Source organism: Papio anubis, chromosome 8 (assembly GCF_008728515.1).
Source record: "Papio anubis isolate 15944 chromosome 8, Panubis1.0, whole genome shotgun sequence".
NCBI classification, from domain to species: domain Eukaryota; kingdom Metazoa; phylum Chordata; class Mammalia; order Primates; family Cercopithecidae; genus Papio; species Papio anubis.
Genome location: NC_044983.1, coordinates 20212054 through 20232174, shown reverse-complemented (window position 1 = coordinate 20232174; position 20121 = coordinate 20212054). Strand labels below are relative to the sequence as shown.

The 20121-nt window shown below is 60.8% G+C and overlaps 1 protein-coding gene across 7 annotated transcripts; it reads left to right on the top strand.

Annotated features, from left to right (window-relative positions):
- The first annotated feature begins 1370 nt into the window (after nt 1–1370).
- HR (HR lysine demethylase and nuclear receptor corepressor) lies at nt 1371–19866 on the top strand. 7 transcript variants are annotated; one of them, XM_021942104.2, is made up of 20 exons: nt 1371–1487; nt 3686–4305; nt 5523–6169; nt 6898–7690; nt 8975–9125; nt 9203–9396; nt 10892–11059; nt 11827–11916; nt 12088–12203; nt 13010–13091; nt 13474–13637; nt 13744–13986; nt 14194–14359; nt 14528–14597; nt 14812–14942; nt 15083–15202; nt 15304–15419; nt 17295–17459; nt 17905–18033; nt 18529–19866. In XM_021942104.2, exons 3-20 carry the CDS (start codon nt 5564–5566, stop codon nt 18589–18591), a joined length of 3567 nt encoding a protein of 1188 aa, XP_021797796.2. In that variant the 5' UTR covers nt 1371–1487; nt 3686–4305; nt 5523–5563; the 3' UTR covers nt 18592–19866. The 7 variants fall into 7 exon arrangements, with proteins under 7 accessions (XP_021797796.2, XP_003902545.2, XP_003902546.2 ...); XM_003902496.5 differs by lacking the exon at nt 1371–1487 and having other exon boundaries at nt 2667–4305; nt 10895–11059; XM_003902497.4 differs by lacking the exons at nt 1371–1487; nt 17295–17459 and having other exon boundaries at nt 3565–4305; nt 10895–11059.
- Nucleotides 19867–20121: the final 255 nt, after the last annotated feature.

Here is a 20121-nt window from a genome sequence, read left to right as displayed (position 1 = left end):
GAAGTCCAAGTTCTGGGGCATTTCTGGGTGAGCACACATATGACCCGGAGGCTCAGGGCACTGGTTGTCAACTGGGCTTCCCTGAGAGTCAGCCCTGCCTCTCTGAGAACCCCTGAGACCTCACCTTTGCCCAGCATGGTTGTACACTGGAGGAGATTACTGTCTCACCCTCCACCTCCTCTGGCCTGGTCTCTCTAGGAAGAGTAGGCTGCGTGCCAGCCAGCCTAAGCACCCCCAACCCTCTCCTCCCCACCAGACAGTGGACCACCAGCAGGATCAGGGCTGGTGGGGACATAAAGCTGCCACAGCCAGCCCCCTTAGAGCTGCATACCTCCGCTGGGTCCTGGCCCCTGCCCCACTCAGTTCGTGCCCTGGTCTCACTCCTCCCCTCCCCTGCAGCTTGTCTGCTTTTGAGGGGCTCCTCCATATCCATCCTGGTTTCTGGGTGCAGATGGCCCTTTGTTCTTGCCCCTCTCTTCTCTCTCCTCTCCACCCACTGCCATCCCTTGGCCCTTCCAGGTGGCTCCGTTCCCTCTCTGCCTCTTCAGCCCCCATCACTATCCCTCTTGGCCTGGGGCCCTCCGTGTCCTGGTCCCCTTCCCTGTCTCCAGCCTCCATGTGTGCCGCATGCATTGGCTGTGTTTTTAGCCGCCACTGATTAGCCTCTAGTTCTGACACAGCCCTGGCCCAAGCTGGGTCGGGGCTGGTTGGCCCTGCCCTCCACCTTGAGGGGGTTAAGGAGGTGTCACCCGGGCTCTGGCTCCGTCCTCTACCCCGCATCAGGGACCAGGGGTTTCAAGAGCTGGGTAGGGGGCAGATGCCTGGGCAGGAGGATTCTCTGCTGCTGGAGAAATCCTGGGGGCCACAGTTGGTGTTTCCAGGTAGGCACAAAGGTCCCGAGCCCAGGGCAGAGTGGAGCTGGCTTCCTCTTCCCGGGTGGGTAGCTTGTGGGGCTAACCTGGAGGGGAGGGGAGGTGGGGGGAGGAGGAAGCGCACTGGGAGGTGCAGACTGAGAAGAGGAATTAGGTCAGGGATGTAGGTGGGTGGGCGAGAGGGGAGGGTGGCATCTGCTTCGGAGCTTCCTCCGGGTTCCAAACGCATCTCCACACTTCCCTTCCCCTCCTCCCCACCCCCTGCCCCCACCCCCACGGGTCCCGGGAGAATTCGCCTGGTATTTCCCCTCCCCCATCCCCCCCAGGCATTGCCACAGGGTGGGGGTGGGGTGGGGGGAGGCCAGCCTCAGCTGTCTGAAGGATGGAGGGGCTGGGGAAGCAGGGCTAGGTGCCCAGACGGCCGCGTGTGTGGGAGGGGATGTCCTCAGATGCCCTCCACCCGGCAGTCCCCGCTCTGACGTGGGTGCCCCCCCTCTCCCCGCCCGGATTAGTGGCAGCTTGGCCTGACTCTCCGGGGCTCCTTCCCCCGCCCCCGCCTGCTGCCCTCCCCTGGGCCGGGGGCTGCTCTGCCCGGGGGGCACTGTGCTTGCCCAGGTAAGGGGCTCTGGGGATGGCATGAGGGCCGCCGGCTCGTGAGTGCTGCTGTGCCCGTCAGCACGAGCGTATGTCAGCGAGCGAGTGTGTGTCAGTGCGCCAGGGGTCGGTGAGGGGCTGGGCTGGGGGTGCTGGTCAGCTTGCCTTTGTCCACGAGTCTGGCATTGTGTCCACGCGCCGTGTGGCTTTCCTTCTGTGTTTGTGTCTTTTGTGTGTCTCCTCAGCTCTGCTCCGTCTTCAGGCACAGAACAGCCGGCTACAAGGACTCTGTGGGCCTGTGGCATGGGCCCCAAAGCGGGATGGGGAGCTGGGTGAGGGTGGGGAAGAGGTCCTTCCTTCCACCCCGCAAGTCCCCACGAGCCCCTGGGCTTTTCAGCAGCCTGTCTCCAAGAGCCCTGCTGCTCTAGTCCAGGGACTGTGGCCTGACAAAGCAGACATGGCAAGTGGGGTAGGGGGGTATCTGCCCCACACCCCTGGGATAGTCCCCAACCCCTTTGGGGATGTCAGCCATAGGCTTTCAGGGTTCTGAACAGCGCAGGCTCCCATCTTGGCCTCTTCCAGGCCCCAAGCCGCAGGAATCTCCCCCTGGCGCTCCCACAAGCTTCGGCTGCTGAGGAGGGAGGCCAGAGGACACAGATGGGGGACCACAGGCACACCCCAGTCCCTCACCTTCACCCCTGGAGCCAGGCTGGAAGTGGGAGGCTGGGCCTCAGAGCCTGGGGCCTCCAGTCCATGTTAGACCCTCTACAAGCATCTCCCCTGGCACACTCAGGTCCCTGCCACCCTCAGGGGAGCTGGGGAGGAAGGGAGTGTTAGTCATGTAAACAACCCCTACCAGCCTGCCTTGCCACAGAACTGGCCTCTGGGGGGAGGCCAGGGGCAGGGTGAATTGATGCCAACACAGCCCAAGTCCGGCCCAGTGCCCGCTCCTTTAGGACCCTGCTCCCCAGGACCCCCACTATTCTCAATTGGTAGAAGGCTCTAGGCCTTGCTCATCCCTTAGGAGGAAGGCTTCTGGCTCTTCAGGGCTTCCCTCTGTGGGGATGGTGGTGTGACTTGGGACCAAGCTAGAGGCATCCAGAACCCATGGCTTCCATGGGATGGGAAAGAGGGAGTGCAGCTTCTGTCCCAGGCAGGCTGAGGATGGCTTCCGAAGGGAGCCAGGGTAGCTGAGGGTGGGAGGTGGGTGCCTGAGGGGAAGGGAAGCGCCCGTTGGGCGTGTGGGTTTCTGTGTGAGTCTGAATCTGTCTGTGTGTGTTTGAATCTGTCTGTTTGTGTCTGCACTGGAACCACCCCCGCAGTGGAGCCGGGATGCTTCCTCGGGTGGAGGGTGCCCTGCTTTTCCATTTCCTCTCCTCCTCTCTGTGCTCTCCCGGGAGCCACTCCCATGGGCGCCTCTCCAGCCCCTGGCCTGGAAGCACCAGGAACCCTGGGGATGGGGCAAACACTCACAGCCCAGGGTCTGGAGCCGGTGTGGGAGCTCATCTGGGCCCATGACCTCTCCAGACATTTGGCGAAATCAAGGCCCTTAGACCAGGGACAGACCCGAGCCCAGGCCCTCCCAGAGGTCCTAGGCCGCAACCCTTTGTGCCCTTGGGCTCTGGAAGGGGTTTGGGAAGGGTTTGGGGTGGAAGATGGCAAAGAGCAGCTTGACCAGGTGAGGATGAGGCAGGGCAGACACAGGCCAGTGGGGCGTGCCATGTGCCAGAGCTGGAGATGACCAGGAGCCAGTGGCCCGGCAGGCGTGGCCCGGCAGGCACAGCCCGGCTGGCGTGGGCCAGAGCGCCCATCACTGACCCGTGAGAACTCGTCTGCCCCTGCCAGCTCTGGCACTGCCCCCTCCCAGCCACCCCGCCTTAGCACCCTGGGGGGCACCCCGCCCCACCGTGGCCTGGTCCGGCCCCTCCCGCCCTTTGCTCCAGTTCCCGGGCTTGGCACCTATAGTGGGGGTGCCGCCCGCCTGCCAGGCTCCGGGGCCGGGCCCACGGGAGGGTGGGGCGGCTGGGAAGCTGGCACGCTGCCCCGGGGGAGCCTCTCTCGGCAGGCGCCCGGGTGCGGCGGGGGGGAGGGGGAACAAAGGGCTCATTCTCCCCGTGCGCAGCCGGTGGCATCGCCGGGGCGTTGGCGGAAGCCCCCGGGGCCCGGGAGGGGGCAGGCCCAGGCGCGGCCGCCGAATCACGGGCTCCTGTTTCCCGCAGGGTGCTGGAGGAGGAAACCGGCGGAGCAGCTTCCCCACTCTCAGTTGCGCGTCTGGCGATGGCGATCAGAGGTCCTGCTGCGCTCTCCGCTGCGCTCTACCTCCATTAGCCGCGCTGCGCGGTACTGCGCCCTCGCCGGTGCCTCTCTCCTGGGTCCCAGGATCGGCACCCCCATCCAGGCACGACCCCCTCCCCCGGCCCCTCGGCCTTTCCCCCCACTCGGCCATCTCCGACCCGGGGCGCGTGTTCCCCCCGGCCCGGCGCCTTCTCTCCCTCCGGGGGCACCCGCTCCCTAGCCCCGGCCCGGCCCTCCCCGCGGCGCAGCACGGAGTCTCGGCGTCCCATGGCGCAACCCACGGCCTCGGCCCAGAAGCTGGTGCGGCCGATCCGCGCGGTGTGCCGCATCCTGCAGATCCCGGAGTCCGACCCCTCCAACCTGCGGCCCTAGAGCGCCCCCGCAGCCCCGGGGAAAGGAGAGCGCGAGCGCGCTGAGCAGAGCGGGAGAACGCATCCTCGCCCGCCGGCCGGGAGGCCCCGGAGCTGGCCCATGGGGAGCAGGCGCCCGGTGCCGGCCACGACGACCGCCACCGCCTGCGCTGCGACCGGCCGGTGAAGCCCAGGTAAGCACCAGGAGCGCGCCGTCTAGGGACACTCGTGGAGGGGGATTTCTGAGCCGAGCCTGCGGTGCCCGTACGGAGTGAGTTCCCCGTGCCCCTCTGGGCTGGGCCACCCATTCTGACACCTGAAAGTTAGGATGCCTGACCCGGCCAGACCACGGCAGAGCCGTGGCTCCAGAAAACCTGGGCGCCCTCTGCCACTGCGCCGTCACCTCCTGCCTGGGGCTTCGTCGCGCTGGCCGAGGGGACCGCACCAAGAGAGCGCTGCCGCTCTAGTGCCACCTGTCATACTGGTCCCTTGTACGCACGTTCAATTTTCCCTCCCTTGCCTCTCTCTGGGGCCCAGCCCGCTTTCCCCGCCTCCTTCCCTCTCCCCTCCCCGCCAAGCTGAAGTTTCCAGCGGCGGTGGCGGCTGCCCTGGCACTGCTGGCAGGGCTAGGGCAACTTGACCCATCCAGCTGAGGCTTCTTAATCCCCCTCCCCTGTGCCGGCGCGTTCTTCCCGCTGGGGGCCAGGGCGGGGTTCCTAGCCCCCTGCAGTTGTCCTGGGACTCTGCTTGAGAAGCTGAGAAACTGCAGGGCTCTCGGAAGAGGCTGACTCAGGGCCGCCCAGGTGTAGAGAGAGACACAGCCAGCGGCCCTGGCTGGCAGCTTTCCCCAGTGACTCCAGCCTGCCAGGCCTGCACTTCCCACGGCTACAAACCTGGCTGGGGCTGTAGGCTAGGGTTGGGCTAGCAGCACCCCCAAAACCACTGATTGCAGGATGAGAAGAATCCTCTGAGACGACCCAACCCTCAAGGGCACACTGAGGCCCAGAGGAGTGACATGACTTGCCCGGGGCCATGCAGCATAGGACAGAGTCAGGCTCAGGATCCAGCCTTTCTCCTCGTTCAGGGCCTTCCACTTTCTGTCCTGCCTCATGGGTTGTGAGCAGATTCCTAGCTCCGTGAGGCTAGGACATGCCCTACTAGCGATGGCAGCCTCCGCTGAGGGGCACTGGCCTAGGTGGAATTTGGGGAACGGATGATATCCCCATACTGGAGGAACAAGATGCGTCCGGCTGCATGTGGAGAGGCAGCACGGTGCCCAGTTGTGGGCTGGCACTTGCCTTACTGGTTTGAGCTGCCTCGGTGCTGCCAGGGCAGTGCCCACTCTGTGCCAGGCAGTAAGGTGCTTGGGGAATGTGCCCCAGAAGCTCATGCTTTGATGGTTATGCTCCAGGGACCCCCCCTCTGGGAGAGCCCCATGAGGGCAGGAGAGTGATGGAGAGTTCGCCCAGCTTCCTGAAGGGCACCTGGGAGAAGACGGCCCCAGAGAACGGCATCGTCAGACAGGAGCCCGGCAGCCCGCCTCGAGATGGCCTGCACCGTGGGCCGCTGTGCCTGGGAGAGCCTGCTCCCTTTTGGGGGGGCATCCCAAGCACCCCAGACTCCTGGCTTCCCCCTGGCTTCCCCCAGGGCCCCAAGGACACGCTCCCACTTGTGGAGGGCGAGGGCCCCCAGAATGGGGAGAGGAAGGTCAACTGGCTGGGCAGCAAAGAGGGACTGCGCTGGAAGGAGGCCATGCTTACCCATCCGCTGGCATTCTGCGGGCCAGCGTGCCCACCTCGGTGTGGCCCCCTGATGCCTGAGCATAGTGGTGGCCATCTCAAGAGTGACCCTGTGGCCTTCCGGCCCTGGCACTGCCCTTTCCTTCTGGAGACCAAGATCCTGGAGCGAGCTCCCTTCTGGGTGCCCACCTGCTTGCCACCCTACCTAGTGTCTGGCCTGCCCCCAGAGCGTCCACGTGACTGGCCCCTGGCCCCACACCCCTGGGTACACTCCGGGGGCCAGCCCAAAGTGCCCTCTGCCTTCAGCTTAGGCAGCAAGGTGAGTGCAGGGGCAGAGAGGGTACCTGTGGCTCTGGCCTTGCAAAGTGGCTCGGTGGTCCCCAAGCTGCCCTTCCACTGTGATGAAAAGAGAAGGCAGCACCGAGGTAGAGGGGTCTATCAGCTTGGAGCTGTCCCAGGCCCCACAGTCAACCCCAAGCAAGCCCTTCCCTGAGCAGCTCCATCTCTCTAGGCCTCCCCTGCCCTCAGGTCATTGCAGCCACTGACTCACCCATTGTCTGCCTAGGATAAGGTCCTGGGAACTGTGGCCTTGGAATGTGTGGCTTGTCCTGGGAGGAGATGGGCGAGCTGACAAGGCCTCTCTATCTAAGAGTGGGATGTGCAGGGGACCCCATGGCCCATGTCTAGGGTACCTCCCCCATGGATGACTCCCACTCCCAGGGATGAGATTTTAGAACACTTGAAACTCAGTATGGCACAGGACACCAAACGGCCCAAACAGACCCTGGATGCCCTTTGGCTGTGCCAGGCATTCACCCTTTAGTTCTTAGACTTCCTTGTGAGGAAGTCTGAGAAATCCTGGGGGAGGAGGTGGGGATTGCCAGGACAGTGTCGGAGGCACTCCAGAGACCTAGGGCAGTGCCATTGATTAATCAGAGTGTGAGGGCTTCAGTATTCTCCCTTCCTTCTTGCTTGTCAGTTCTGCCCATACATTTAGGCACGGGGAGCCCAAGTCAGCCCAGGCGTAACACTTTCTCCCCTCTTTAGGGCTTTTACCACAAGGATCCGAGCATTCTCAGGTTGGCAAAAGAGCCCTTGGCAGCTGTGGAACCTGGGTTGTTGGGTTTAAACCCTGGTGGGCACCTGCAGAGAGCCGGTGAGGCCGAACGTCCTTCACTGCACCAGAGGGATGGAGAGATGGGAGCTGGCCGTCAGCAGAATCCTTGCCCACTCTTCCTGGGGCAGCCAGACACTGTGCCCCGGACCCCCTGGCCCGCTTATCCCCCAGGCCTCGTTCATACTCTTGGCAATGTCTGGGCTGGACCAAGCGGTGGGAGCCTTGGGTACCAGCTGGGGCCACCAACCACACCAAGGTGCCCCTCTCCCGAGCCGCTTATCACCCAGCGGGGCTGCTGCTCATCCTATCCACCCATTAAAGATGGGGGTCTTGGCCCTTGTGGGAAGTGCCAGGAGGGCCTGGACGGGGTTGCCAGTGGAGCCAGCGAACCCAGCGAGGAAGTGAACAAGGCCTCTGGCCCCAGGGCCTGCCCCCCCAGCCACCATACCAAACTGAAGAAGACATGGCTCACACGGCACTCGGAGCAGTTTGAATGTCCACGCGGCTGCCCTGAGGCCGAGGAGAGGCCGGTTGCTCAGCTCCGGGCCCTCAAAAGGGCAGGCAGCCCCGAGATCCAAGGAGCAGTGGGCGGCCCAGCCCCCAAGCGGCCACCGGACCCTTTTCCAGGCACTGCAGAACAGGGGGCTGGGGGTTGGCAGGAGGTACGGGACACATCAATAGGGAACAAGGAGGCGGACTCGGGACAGCATGATGACCAGAGAGGTAAGGGGGCCGGGAGGGGCTGCAGGCCCTGCGTGGGAGGAGGCAGCCGGGGCTGGGGCTTCGCATGGGGCGGGGTCCATAGGCTTTATGAATGGACCACAGCCAGTGGTTAGCCTCCCACCTGGGTCGCAATGGCTCTCTGGGAGTTCCTCAGCATCTCCAGGCCAGAGCCTTCCAGCAAGTAGCTTCTATCTCTGTCTCCTCCCAAGCCCTGGTGTGCTGGTAGCAGTATAATGACATGGTTCAGAGCACGGCTCTGGAGCCAGAGCACCTCGTCCCTGACTTTGCTGATTGGTAGCTGTGTGGCCTAGGATGAGCAACTTCACCTCTCTGGGCCTCAGTTACTTCATCTATAAAATAGGGATGAAGATGGCACCTACCTCAGGAAGACTGCTGCAAAAGCTAAATGCTAGAATAATTCATAGCAAGGGTTTGGAAGAATTCCTGGCACCCAGTGAACACTCAGTAAATGTTCACTACGATGACTGCTTGTGCCACAAATCCCTGTTTGGGGATTGCTTCTCCTTGTCCTGCCCCAGGAACGGCTGCTCTATTGGCCAGAGGGAACTGGATACTCAGTTTGGACTCTGCCAGTGTTAGGGCTCTGGGCGCACCCTGGAGTCCTCTGCTACACTGTGCCCTCCACGGTGGGCCCTGGCACTGCCGGCCTCAGCCTCAGTTCTTCGGGATCACTTCAGTTTTTCAGCTTCCTGGACGGCTGGGTGTGGATCAGGACTCTCCATGGCCTTGCTCAAATGCCCCTGCACCTGGCATGGGCCTGTGTGTGCCCTCCCAGGCCTCTGCCCTGGCTGGGAAGTTGGCCCCTTCGCCTTCTTGGGTTACTGCACCTGTGGCCTGTGTCGAAACTCTCCGGCCTTCTCACCTTCCGGCGCCCTCCGTCCACTTTGGGATTGTCTCCTCATGTCACACAGCCAGCCGTATCACTAAGCCTTCAGTGGAGCTATCCAAAGTCTACACTGACTGGATCCTGCACATGTGTCAGGACGATCGCCCCAGCTGCCCAAAGCCTTGGGCTCAACACACAGACAACCTCTTCCCTCGGCTGCTGGTCCGTGTCAGGGCATCCTCAGACTCCCTGCTCAGCCTGGCGTGCGAGCCTTCCAGCTGCCTGGTCCACTCTTGCTGGTTCTGAATTAAGCTTCAGAGGCCTGGGGCGAGGAACTGGGCTGGCTCTGAGTGTGGACGGGGTGGGCGCTAAGGCTGGGATGGGGTTCTCAGCAGCCCAGGAAGCCCAGACTCCTGACCTCCGCATTGTCCCCTCAGGACCCCGAGACGGCCAGGCCAGTCTCCAGGACCCAGGACTTCAGGACATACCATGCCTGGCTCTCCCTGCAAAACTGGCTCAATGCCAAAGTTGTGCCCAGGCAGCTGGAGAGGGAGGAGGGCCCACCAGCCACTTTCAGCAAGTGCGGAGGTGAGCCGTTGCCCCTGGATGCCTCCAGTGCCCTCCCGCCAGGGCTCCCTCCTCATCTCCCCCTGCCCTCTCTCCAGATCACCTCTGGGAGGGGAACCGCAGCAGGAGGAAGACACAGCCGCCAACTCCAGCTCTGAGGAAGGCCCAGGGTCCGGCCCTGATGGCAGGCTCAGCACAGGCCTCGCCAAGCACCTGCTCAGTAGTCTAGGGGACCGACTGTGCCGTCTGCTGCGGAGAGAGCGGGAAGCCCTGGCCTGGGCCCAGCGGGAAGGTGAACAGGACCTCCTGGGTCTGCATGGGGTCTCTGTAGGAGGAGCCCCAGGTGTCCCTCCCCTGACCCCACCCACACTCCTAGACCTAAGGCAACCTCGGAAGAGCTCCTGGCCTGGGTGGGGACATCAGGAAGGTGTCAAACTGGGTACAGCCCAGTTCTCTGGGAGTTTTTGGGCTTGCTGGGAAAACAAGAATGAGTGCCAAGTATCTGCAAGGCACTGGGAGGTGGGGGAGCTCCTGAGGGGTTGGGGGTCAGGCGAAGCTCCTGGGCCTGGAGGGCTGGCAGGACCTGGGCTAAGGTCCCTCTGGCTGCAGGCGCTCCCTCTGGTCGCCTTTTCGCAGCAGAGGGAGTTCCTCGTAAGCACACAGCCCTGGGCTGCTGGTCAGTTTTTGGATGGAGACCCCTGGGGCTCCCTCTTGCCTCAGACAGGCCAGGCCCCTTGGTGCATCTTCAGCCAGCTCCCTGCTCCCTGTCGGCTCCTGCCACTCCCAGCCTGGGTTCCCAGCACACACGCCACCCATCCTTCCTTTCCCGGCTCCCTGGAGCTTGTCATCCCCTCAGGCTTTGGCACTGGCTGTCCCAGTGTCTGGAATGCCCTGCTCCTCCCTTTCTACCTGGTGAATGAAAACTTACTCATCCTCTGGGGCCCTCTTGGGAAGCTCCCCCGCATTGCCATCCTCACCCTTCCCTGGCATTTTCCTCCAGCACCCGCCTCATGGTGCCACAGTCATTGCCATATTTATGGGTACATCTCCCTATCCAGAATGTGTGCACCGTGAGGCAGGGCCAAGTCCTGACCACCTCTGAGTCCCCTGCATCCAAAGGCAAGGCGTTTGTTGAACTGTACTCAGTGGCACCTTTTCCACCTACCAACAATGGCTTAGTCTGATACTTGGCTCTTAGAAAACCCCACTCCTGACTGGGTGCAGTGGCTCCTGCCTGTAATCCCAGCACTTTGGGAGGCCAAGGTGGGAGGATCACTTGAGCCCAGGAGATGGAGACCGCCGTGAGCTGTAATCACACCACTGCGTTCCAGCCTAGGTGACAGAGTGAGACCCTATCTCAAAACAACGACAACAAAGTCTCCTGGAGGAAATGACACCTGGGCATGGTTACCATTTCTGGTAGCACATACGGCTTGGAGGGAAGGAGGTGGAGGAAAGAATGTGCTAGAAGTGGTGTGGATTAGTAATTCAGGGCCAGTGGGGAAGTCCCTGGGGCAGGGCTGGGTGTGGGGCAGGAATGGTGGAGCTGAGGCCTCCACTATCCCTGGAAAGCTTTGCTGGACAGGATGGTTTCTGCAGGGAGGCTCTTGACAGGGCTGAGGAGTAAGCAGTGGGTAGCTGTCGAGGGGCTTGTCTCCCTTCCCTGGGGGGCCCCTCCATGGAAGCTGCTCCCTGCTTCTCCTGCCCCTGCCTGGATCCTTGCTACATGAAGCCTTCCATTGGGGCCTGTTGCCTTCACCCTCTGACCCTGTTCTCTCCGTGGTCAGCAGGCCAAGGGCCAGCCGTGACAGAGGACAACCCAGGCATTCCACGCTGCTGCAGCCGTTGCCACCACGGACTCTTCAACACCCACTGGCGATGTCCCCGTTGCAGCCACCGGCTGTGTGTGGCCTGCGGTCGTGTGGCAGGCGCTGGGCGGGCCAGGGAGAAAGCAGGTAGGGAGAGGAGCTGGGGGTGGGAGGGCAGGATGGAGCCCTCAGGGGGACTGCTGCAAGCCTGTGGTCATTCGTTGACTGCCTCTCCCCAAAAAGCGCCCTACGCCCTGCCCAGCCCCAGCCTCAGCCACCGTGGCTCAATGCCCTTAGAGCAGACTTCCCCTCTCTGCAGATCAGAGGACCATGCCTGCGCCCTTGACCACCCTTAAACAAAGACGAATGTGCCCACTCGGTGTCTCCCACTCTGTTCAGCCGGCACCTTTTAAAACCTGCTGTAACACTGTGAAGTGGGTATTATTGCTTTTGTTTTCCAGATAAGAAAAACTCAGAGGATAAGTGACTTGTCCGAAGTCACAGTTAGTAAAGTGTTGCAGCCAGGACTTAGACTCAGGTCTTCTGATTTTGTACTGTTCTTTTCATGGTTCTCAGCTTTCTCCCCCTTGGCTCAAGTTGGCCATGGGAGAGCTTGAAATTTCCCTGTGTTCCAGTAGGAATGACCAAAAAGAGCTCCAGGGTCAGATACGTTTTAGAACATTGTCTTCCACATGGTTAGCCTCAGGGCTTGCAAAGCATCTCAGCACATTAAAGGCTGTGCATTCTACAAGCAAAGAGTGCTGTGTCTCTATGTGAACCAGGTTTCCCAGAAAGCACGAGTTTTATGGACTATTGAGTCCCCTGATTTAGATATCATATCCTGACCTTCTCTGACCTTAACCTGTGATTACCTTGATTTCTGGACCTGCAGCTTTTCCCTTCCTGCCCCACAGGCTCTCGGGAGCAGTCCACGGAGGAGTGCACGCAGGAGGCTGGGCACGCTGCCTGTTCCCTGATGCTGACCCAGTTTGTCTCCAGCCAGGGTGAGCCATCTTGGAGGGGTGGGGCGTGCAGAGGTTGGGTCCTGAGAGAGACCAGCTTCCTGTCTGATTATCCCTCCCCCCAGTGCCATGCCCTTCTGCTTGGCAAGGCCAAGCTGCCTGTTGGTCTACACTCACCACCAACCTCCCTCTCCTGCCCACCCCCACCCCCAGCTTTGGCAGAGCTGAGCACTGCAATGCACCAGGTCTGGGTCAAGTTTGATATCCGGGGGCACTGCCCCTGCCAAGCTGATGCCCGGGTATGGGCCCCCGGGGATGCAGGCCAGCAGGTAAGACCCAGGGCATGCCACCGGTTGGGTATCATGCCTGCAAATGACTGAGCTTTGCAGGGGTTTGGCCCCCTTTGTTTTTTTGGTGGGGATGAAGAGCAAGAGAGAAGCCTGTGGAATCAGGCTAATTCCCACCTTGGGGATCAGGAGCCATGCACGATCTTGAGCGCTGGCCCCTCCCACCCCCACACCCTGGAGGTCCTCACCCCCTGCCTTCCTGGAGCATATCTGCCCTACTCTGTGCGTATTCTAGTTCAGCGCTTGCCACATCATGCTAGAGGTGCTTGTTGGTATGGCCGGGTCCCCAGGCCATGGGTTCCTTTGGGTGGAGTGTTGGCCCGCCTTCTCAGTATCCCCAGCACCTAACACCTAGCAGGCACTCAATGTGCATTTTGCAAAGTTTTTATGAAGTTCATGTTCTTATTATAAAAATCATCCATTCAAAATAAATTGTTCATTGAATGCATTTTGGGTGCCAGACACTGTGTTATATACCCATTGTGGAAAATTTGGAAAATACAGACAAGTATAAGGAAGAAAATGACGATGACCTTAATGCCACCATTAGTTTTGACATATTTCTTTCCAGCCATTTGTCTATTTTAGTAGACTACAGACCCTACCATAGGTAGAAGTCTATGAGCAACTTTTTTCCACCTAATGTTATATCCTATAGCATTTTGTTCCTATAAACACGATTTTAGGACTGACAAGAGTCCATTGTTCATTCTTGTGGGTTGTGTTGAACTGTGTCTGCCATTTTAAAATCTCTGGTTGGATTGGGGGGTGGTGGATGGGTTTAACAGAAGGAATTGACACAGAAAATGCCCCCAACTCCACAACCTTCGTGCAATGGCGACACCCACAGGACCAAGAGCATCAAAGAGGGTGAGCGGCTCCTCTTGCCCCTTGGCCTGTGCAGGAGGGAGGCTGGGCCAGAGTTTGAGGCAGGAGGGGACAGCCAGCAGAAGTCTCCAGGGATTTAGCAACCCTCTCACCCCCAATAATCTCCACCACTCCCCTCAGGACACGCCTCCAAACACCTTCTTTGGCCAGACCCCCCCGAACCCCTCTTTTTAGAGGCTCTGGAGCTGCCAGCAGGAAAGGCAGTAGCGTGGGGAGACCCAGTGCAGAGCTGCAGTGGGGGATGCTGGCTGGGGAGAGAGTGGGCTCAGCCAGGAAGAGAGGGACGAGCAGCATGAGCAAGAGGGCCTCAAGGGGAAGGGGAAGGACCAAACGCGAAGCCCCCCACCATCTTCCCCCCTAACAGAGACCCCCGATTCCACTGAGACCCCAGCAGAGGACCGTGCTGGCCAAGCGCCCCTGCCTTGTCCTTCTCTCTGCGAACTGCTGGCTTCCACCGCGGTCAAACTCTGCTTGGGTCATGAGCGAATACATATGGCCTTCGCCCCCGTCACTCCGGCCCTGCCCAGTGTGAGTGAGGGCATGGAGGGAGGGCTAGGAGCCAGGGGACCAGAGGCTGGGCCTGCCCTCCCTGCGGGGCCCAGCGGGTCCTGAGCCACTGTGCCCCTTCCTGCAGGATGACCGCATCACCAACATCCTGGACAGCATTATCGCACAGGTGGTGGAACGGAAGATCCAGGAGAAAGCCCTGGGGCCAGGGCTTCGAGCTGGCCCGGGCTTGCGCAAGGGCCTGGGCCTGCCTCTCTCTCCAGTGCGGCCCCGACTGCCTCCCCCGGGGGCTTTGCTGTGGCTGCAGGAGCCCCGGCCTCGGCCTCGGCGTGGCTTCCACCTCTTCCAGGAGCACTGGAGGCAGGGCCAGGTGAGGTGCTCTGCCCCTCCCCTCCCAGCCCTGGCCACCCCACCTGCCCCTTGGGGCCTTGGTCCCTAGGCCCAGACAGACCTAATGGCTCAGAGGGAGCAAGAGGGCTGTCTCTGAGCTGTTCACTGCCCTTACAACACACTCTTGCCTGGCCACGGCGGGCACCCTGGCCATTCTCCTCATGGCCTCCTTCCTTTCCCACCACAGCCTGTGTTGGTGTCAGGGATCCAAAGGACATTGCAGGGCAACCTGTGGGGGACAGAAGCTCTTGGGGCACTTGGAGGCCAGGTGCAGGCGCTGAGTCCCCTTGGGCCTCCCCAGCCCACCAGCCTGGGCAGCACAGCATTCTGGGAGGGCTTCTCCTGGCCTGAGCGTAAGTGTCCCCGACACAGGGGAGAGGGAGCTGGGAGCCCAAGCCCTAGGGACCGGGTGGCAGAGGAGTCCCAGAGTAACCCTGAGGGGCTGGAAGCAGGGGTTGCTGCTGCTGGGGCAGGGGCTTTGGAGCTGAGGAGGCCAATGGCCGTTCTATCTCCTCCTGTAGTTCGCCCAAAGTCAGATGAGGGCTCTGTCCTCCTGCTGCATCGAGCTCTGGGGGATGAGGACGCCAGCAGGTGTGTATGTCACCAAGGGCCAGCCCTACCTCCCCAGCCACTGCAGGCCCCGCCTGGTTCAGCCCTCCCCTCCTCCTCTGCCCCCCACCCCCACCCTGTGGCCCCCGGTACTCTCATGTTTGCCCTCTGGGAGTTACCCTGGCAGTGGGAGGGCCTTGATGGGGTCTCTGGTGCGTGGGTTGGGCCTGCTGGGCATGACCCCCTCGCCCCATAGGGTGGAGAACCTAGCTGCCAGCCTGCCACTCCCGGAGTACTGCGCCCACCGTGGAAAACTCAACCTGGCTTCCTACCTCCCACCTGGCCTTGCCCTGCGTCCACTGGAGCCCCAACTCTGGGCAGCCTATGGTGAGTGTCCCTCCACTCCTGCTCAGTCTCTACTCCCGTGCCTGTCATCTCAGGGCACACGAGCATTTGTGCCAAGGCCCTGGGGCTTGAAGTGCTTCTCTGATTCCATTTCTAACTGTTCTTTCTCTATTGTCATGCAGGTGTGAGCCCGCACCGGGGACACCTGGGGACCAAGAACCTCTGTGTGGAGGTGGCTGACCTGGTCAGCATCCTGGTGCACGCCGAGGCACCACTGCCTGCCTGGCACCGGGTACAGAAAGGTAGGTCCTCGGCCAGAGGCAGGAGGAGCAGGGACAAGATACAGAGGCGAGTGTCTGTTGCCACCAGCCCAGGGCCTGCCTGAGTTCTCTTTCCTCCTCAGACTTCCTTTCAGGCCTGGACGGGGAGGGGCTCTGGTCTCCGGGCAGCCAGGTCAGCACTGTGTGGCACGTGTTCCGGGCACAGGACGCCCAGCGCATCCGCCGCTTTCTCCAGATGGTGAGGAGGCAGCCAGGAGCCCTACCCTTCCCCCTGCTCAGCCCTAGAAGCTCGTCCAGTCCCACCCTAGTGTACTCGCTCCCCGCCCCGCGCCCTCAGGTGAGCTGCACAGACCAACTCGCACAGACAGGTGCAGAGAAGGCAGAGGGGACCCGGAGTTCTGCCATGGGGCTCAGAGAAGCGGCAGGGGGTTGCGGCAGGACAGCCTGGACCTGATGATGAAATGACAGCACCAGCTGCCTGAGGCTGGACGTGGTACCAGGGCCTTAGGCGTAATATCTGTTACCTGTCTCAGTCCCCTGCCCCATGAGGCAGGTACTGCTCCTTTCCCATTGGCAAATGAGAACACCGAGGCTTAGTGGCAGGGCTGGGATCTGAGCTTCTGTCTGTCATGGCCCCAGGTCACTACTCTGTGCTACTCCTGGAGGCAGGCAGCCTTCCCTCCCTTCTGAGACTCCGTCCTGCTGCCCCGCTTTTGGTATTTGCATCTTGTTAGGGGAGACTGCCTGGAGGAGATGCTCCTGGAGGGGCTAGCAAGGAAGGGGGCTGAGGGAAGTAGAAAGAGAGATGGGTCAGGTAAGGAGCCAGGGAAAGGGAAAGTGATGGGGTGGGCTGGAGGCAAGAAGCTTGAGGCGCAGGGGAGGAGAGTCCAGGGGTAAGGCGAGGGCAGCCCCGTGGTTCCCAAGTCCAGCTGGGCCCTCATTATCCCGGGGAAAAGACTTCCACCTAGTGTCACCCCTCGCCAAAGCACACACACGGAGACTTGCAGAAGCCAGCATGGTGTGCACCCCTCCTGCCCACAGGCATACACATGTGTAGATGCACACACAGATGCTGGGACATGCAGAGGGGAGCACACCTCCACACACAGATGGCCTCTTCCAGGCTGGGTGTGGCTGGCCGTGGGCAGTCCCCACGGCCCAACCCAGTGACTCACGGGGCAGGGCTGAGGGGCACAGTCTCCCTGGGTGGCCTGGGAAACACTGCTCAGCTCCAGGATGGACCTGAATCTCCAAGGGCAAAGGAATCTTGGCACCCAACCGGGACTCCTCTAGGGTCCCATCGGCTTCACTAGCCTTCCCTTCCCTGATGGCCCCATCTTGCAGCCCTAAGCCTAGGGGCAATGGCTGAGGTCCTTGCTGAAGGGGGTGGATTGGGCTGGTGGCGGGTTGGAGCATGATGCCGGCGTCCCCTTTGCACATGTTCCCTGGGCACCTCTGGCCTCCGCGAGTCCCTGCCTGCCCAGAGAGCTCCCTGCTCTGGTTGGGCTTGTGAGGTCCCCGTAGCTGTGGCTGCTGCAGAGACCTGGGCCCGGCCCGAAAGCCTGTTCACCTGCAGGCACTCACAGCCTCGCAGTGGTCCTTCCCTTTTCCGCGTCCAGAATCTTAGGGAGACCCTGATGAACGCTTTGAGTTGTCTCCCCAGGGACATACAGCTCCCTGCTCACCCACCACTTAGCACACAATTCTGGCCATTCCAGACTAAGAAGTCCTGGTAGACAGTTTATGAACTGGGATTATGCAGGACGTCTCCCTTGGCTTTGCAGAAAGGGGCACCATTGAGAGAGGGAGCAGAGGGGCTGAGGTCACAGAGGCTGTTAAAGGCCTCCAGCCCCAGAAAAGCAGGGATTCAGTCTGCCCCCCTGTAGGGCCTTGAACCCCTTCCTTCTAAGCTCCTTCCAGCCAAATGTGTGTTCTGCCAACCTGAGCTACCCCAGCCCCAAACAAACCCAACCCTACCCTCCCTGCCGGCCCTTCAAGACTTGACCCTTCAGCTCTTTTCTCCACCTCTGGCCTCTGGAAAGTCCATGTCCCATCCTCCTGCAGCCCTGCCCTTCCCTCCCCATCTTGCTCATTCCCCCTTCTCTTCTTTGAGGTGTGCCCGGCCGGGGCAGGCGCCCTGGAGCCTGGCGCCCCAGGCAGCTGCTACCTGGACGCAGGGCTGCGGCGGCGCCTGCGGGAGGAGTGGGGCGTGAGCTGCTGGACCCTGCTCCAGGCCCCCGGAGAGGCCGTGCTGGTGCCTGCAGGGGCTCCCCACCAGGTGCTTCCCGGCGGGCAGGGGCTCTGCGGGGAGATCAGGCTGGCAGGAGCGATCCGATCAAGGCTGCAGGCATCCAACATCACCTCAATACCCAAGAGCTGGGCAGGGCAGGGAGCCGCACACTGCTGTGGGGAACAGAAAACAGGGGAGCCAAGAGGCCTTGAAGACACTGAGCCCAACTGGGACTGGCGCCAGAGTCCACTACTGTTTTCCTGGGCATGCTGATGTCAGGGGGCTCGCGGGGAGACTTCGGGGTCTCTCTGGCAGTCCTGACACCTGGTTTTGGCCCAGCCTTTGAAGTGTCCAGTGGTGCATCCAGGAATCTGCTCTCTGAGAGCTAGGGGTGGGGAGTGGGTGTCATTAGAGGAAGCAAATCTCAGGGACCAGGGGGACAGGGAGAGGATGTGTGATCTTGAGCCTCACTGTCCATGTTCCCCTGACACAGGTGCAGGGCCTGGTGAGCACAGTCAGCGTCACTCAGCACTTCCTCTCCCCTGAGACCTCTGCCCTCTCTGCTCAGCTCTGCCACCAGGGATCCAGCCTTCACCCTGACTGCCGCCTGCTTTGTGCCCAGGTAAGTGGGATGTGGGCCAGCAGGCTGGGTGTGCTGCTTCGGTGGACATAGCAGATACCACCCTGTGCCAAGCATGCAGTTACCCTGTGCAGGGGCAGGGTATTCTTTTTATTTTGTTTCGTTTTGTTTTTTGAGATGGAGTCTTGCTCTGTCGCCCAGGCTGGAGTGGAGCTCCCTGCAACCTCCGCCTCCTGGGTTCAAGCGATTCTCTGGCCTCAGTCTCCTAAGTAGCTGGGATTACAGGCGCCCACCACCACATCTGGCTAATTTTTTTTTTATTTTTTATTTTTAGTAGAGGTGGGGTTTCACCATGTTGGCCAGACTGGTCTCGAACTCCTGACCTCGAATGATCTACCCACTTCCGCCTCCCAAAGTGCTGGGATTACAGGTGTGAGCCACTGCACCTGGCCAGAGTATTCCTTTTAAGCAGGGTGGGGGACAGTGGGGGGTCCAGGAATGTGGCTGAAAATGCTTTGTCCTCTCTCTTTTTCCTAGATGGACTGGGCTGTGTTCCAAGCAGTGAAGGTGGCCGTGGGGACATTGCAGGAGGCCAAATAGAGGGATGCTGGGTGTTTGGGGTCGGGGTGGGGACAGGTAGACCAGGTGCTCAGCCCAGGTATAACTTTAGCAGGGAATGACGCTAGGGGACTTGAGGATTTCTGGTCAACCCCACAAGCACCACTCCGGGCACAAGCAGGGCACCCTGTTCCCCTCCCCCTTAAGCCAACAACCACAGTGCCACCTAGCTCACACCTGTCCTTCTCAGGCTGGCACCTCCCCCACCCTATGCCCCTCTCCATGGTACCAGGCCTGCATTGGGGTCGATTGACTTCCTCCAACCCCCATTCCTCCCCGACCCAGGAGACAAACAGCCCTTCCTTGGGGGACCTCGGGAATCATTCTGGCTTAAGCAACACCTGCTGCTGCTCACTCCTGCTGAGCCTGCTCTACTGCCCCAGCTCCGCTTCTACCACCGCATCCCCACTGGGCTCACTGCAGGCATGCTGAACAAGGGGTCCCTGACCTTCCGCCCTCCTGCGGAGGTGAGGAGAGGGTGGCATCAGGAGCTGCTCAGGCTTGGCTGAGGGAGCGGCATGGGCGATGTCACTCAGCCCCTTCCAGGTCCGCCCGCTTCCCTCCTTCATGATTTCCATTAAAGTCTGTTGTTTTGTGACTGCTGCCAGTGTGGTTGGCCCTGCCCCTGCAGGCCACATGGTCCAGGGAGGGAGGGGGACATGGAAATCTGCCCTAGAGTAGAGGCAAATGGAGTAGGGCAGCCCGGAGCTGGGGCCTGAGGGACAGGACACCACTGCCTGCTCTTCCTCCTTCCTCCGGGGCCTGGGTCCTTGCCTCCCACTGAGGAACCTTTGGGTGGGGTGGAGGGCTATTCCCCAAAGATGCTCCTGAGTGTAACAGCAGGCAAGGCAGAGTCCTGGGGCACAGCCACGAGGTGACCTCCCTGTGCAGAGACTCCGGAGCCCTACTCCACCCAGCAAGCTCCAGGCCGCCCCATCTCTCCCGTCTACCTTGACCTGGAGATCCAGAGGTGTGGCCCAGAGGAGCCCTTGCCCCACCTGTCTGCTCTTGGTGGCCGTGACCGACGCCAGGCCCAGCCACCCTGGGACTGAGCCTGACTGCTTCAGACAGCTGACCCCTCCTTGTCCCCACTCCACACCTGCAGCCTTCCGGTGGCGCTCTGCCCTCTCCAGCTTCCCTTGTGTATCTCAGCCCTACAAAGAGAAACACTCCCACTCTTGTCATACCTAATTGTTCCTGCTGTGGTTTGGGGAATTTTTTTTATTAAATAAAGTTTTTTTTTTATTATAAGTGTAATATACTTTCAGAACATTTAGAAAATAAGAAAGTCACCTTCAAGCCTATCATTACACACCTCCAACTACTATGAATATTTTGGCGTATTCCCTCCCAGTGCTTTCCCCAAGGATTTGCTGTACACATGGCTGGATTGCTGTTTTGTCCTTGGTTTCTTTCTTTCAACACCATATCATAATCATTTTCTGTGTTTCTACCTAACCATCATTTTAAATGACTGCTTATATTCCATTAAGCGGCTTTGCCATGATTTAC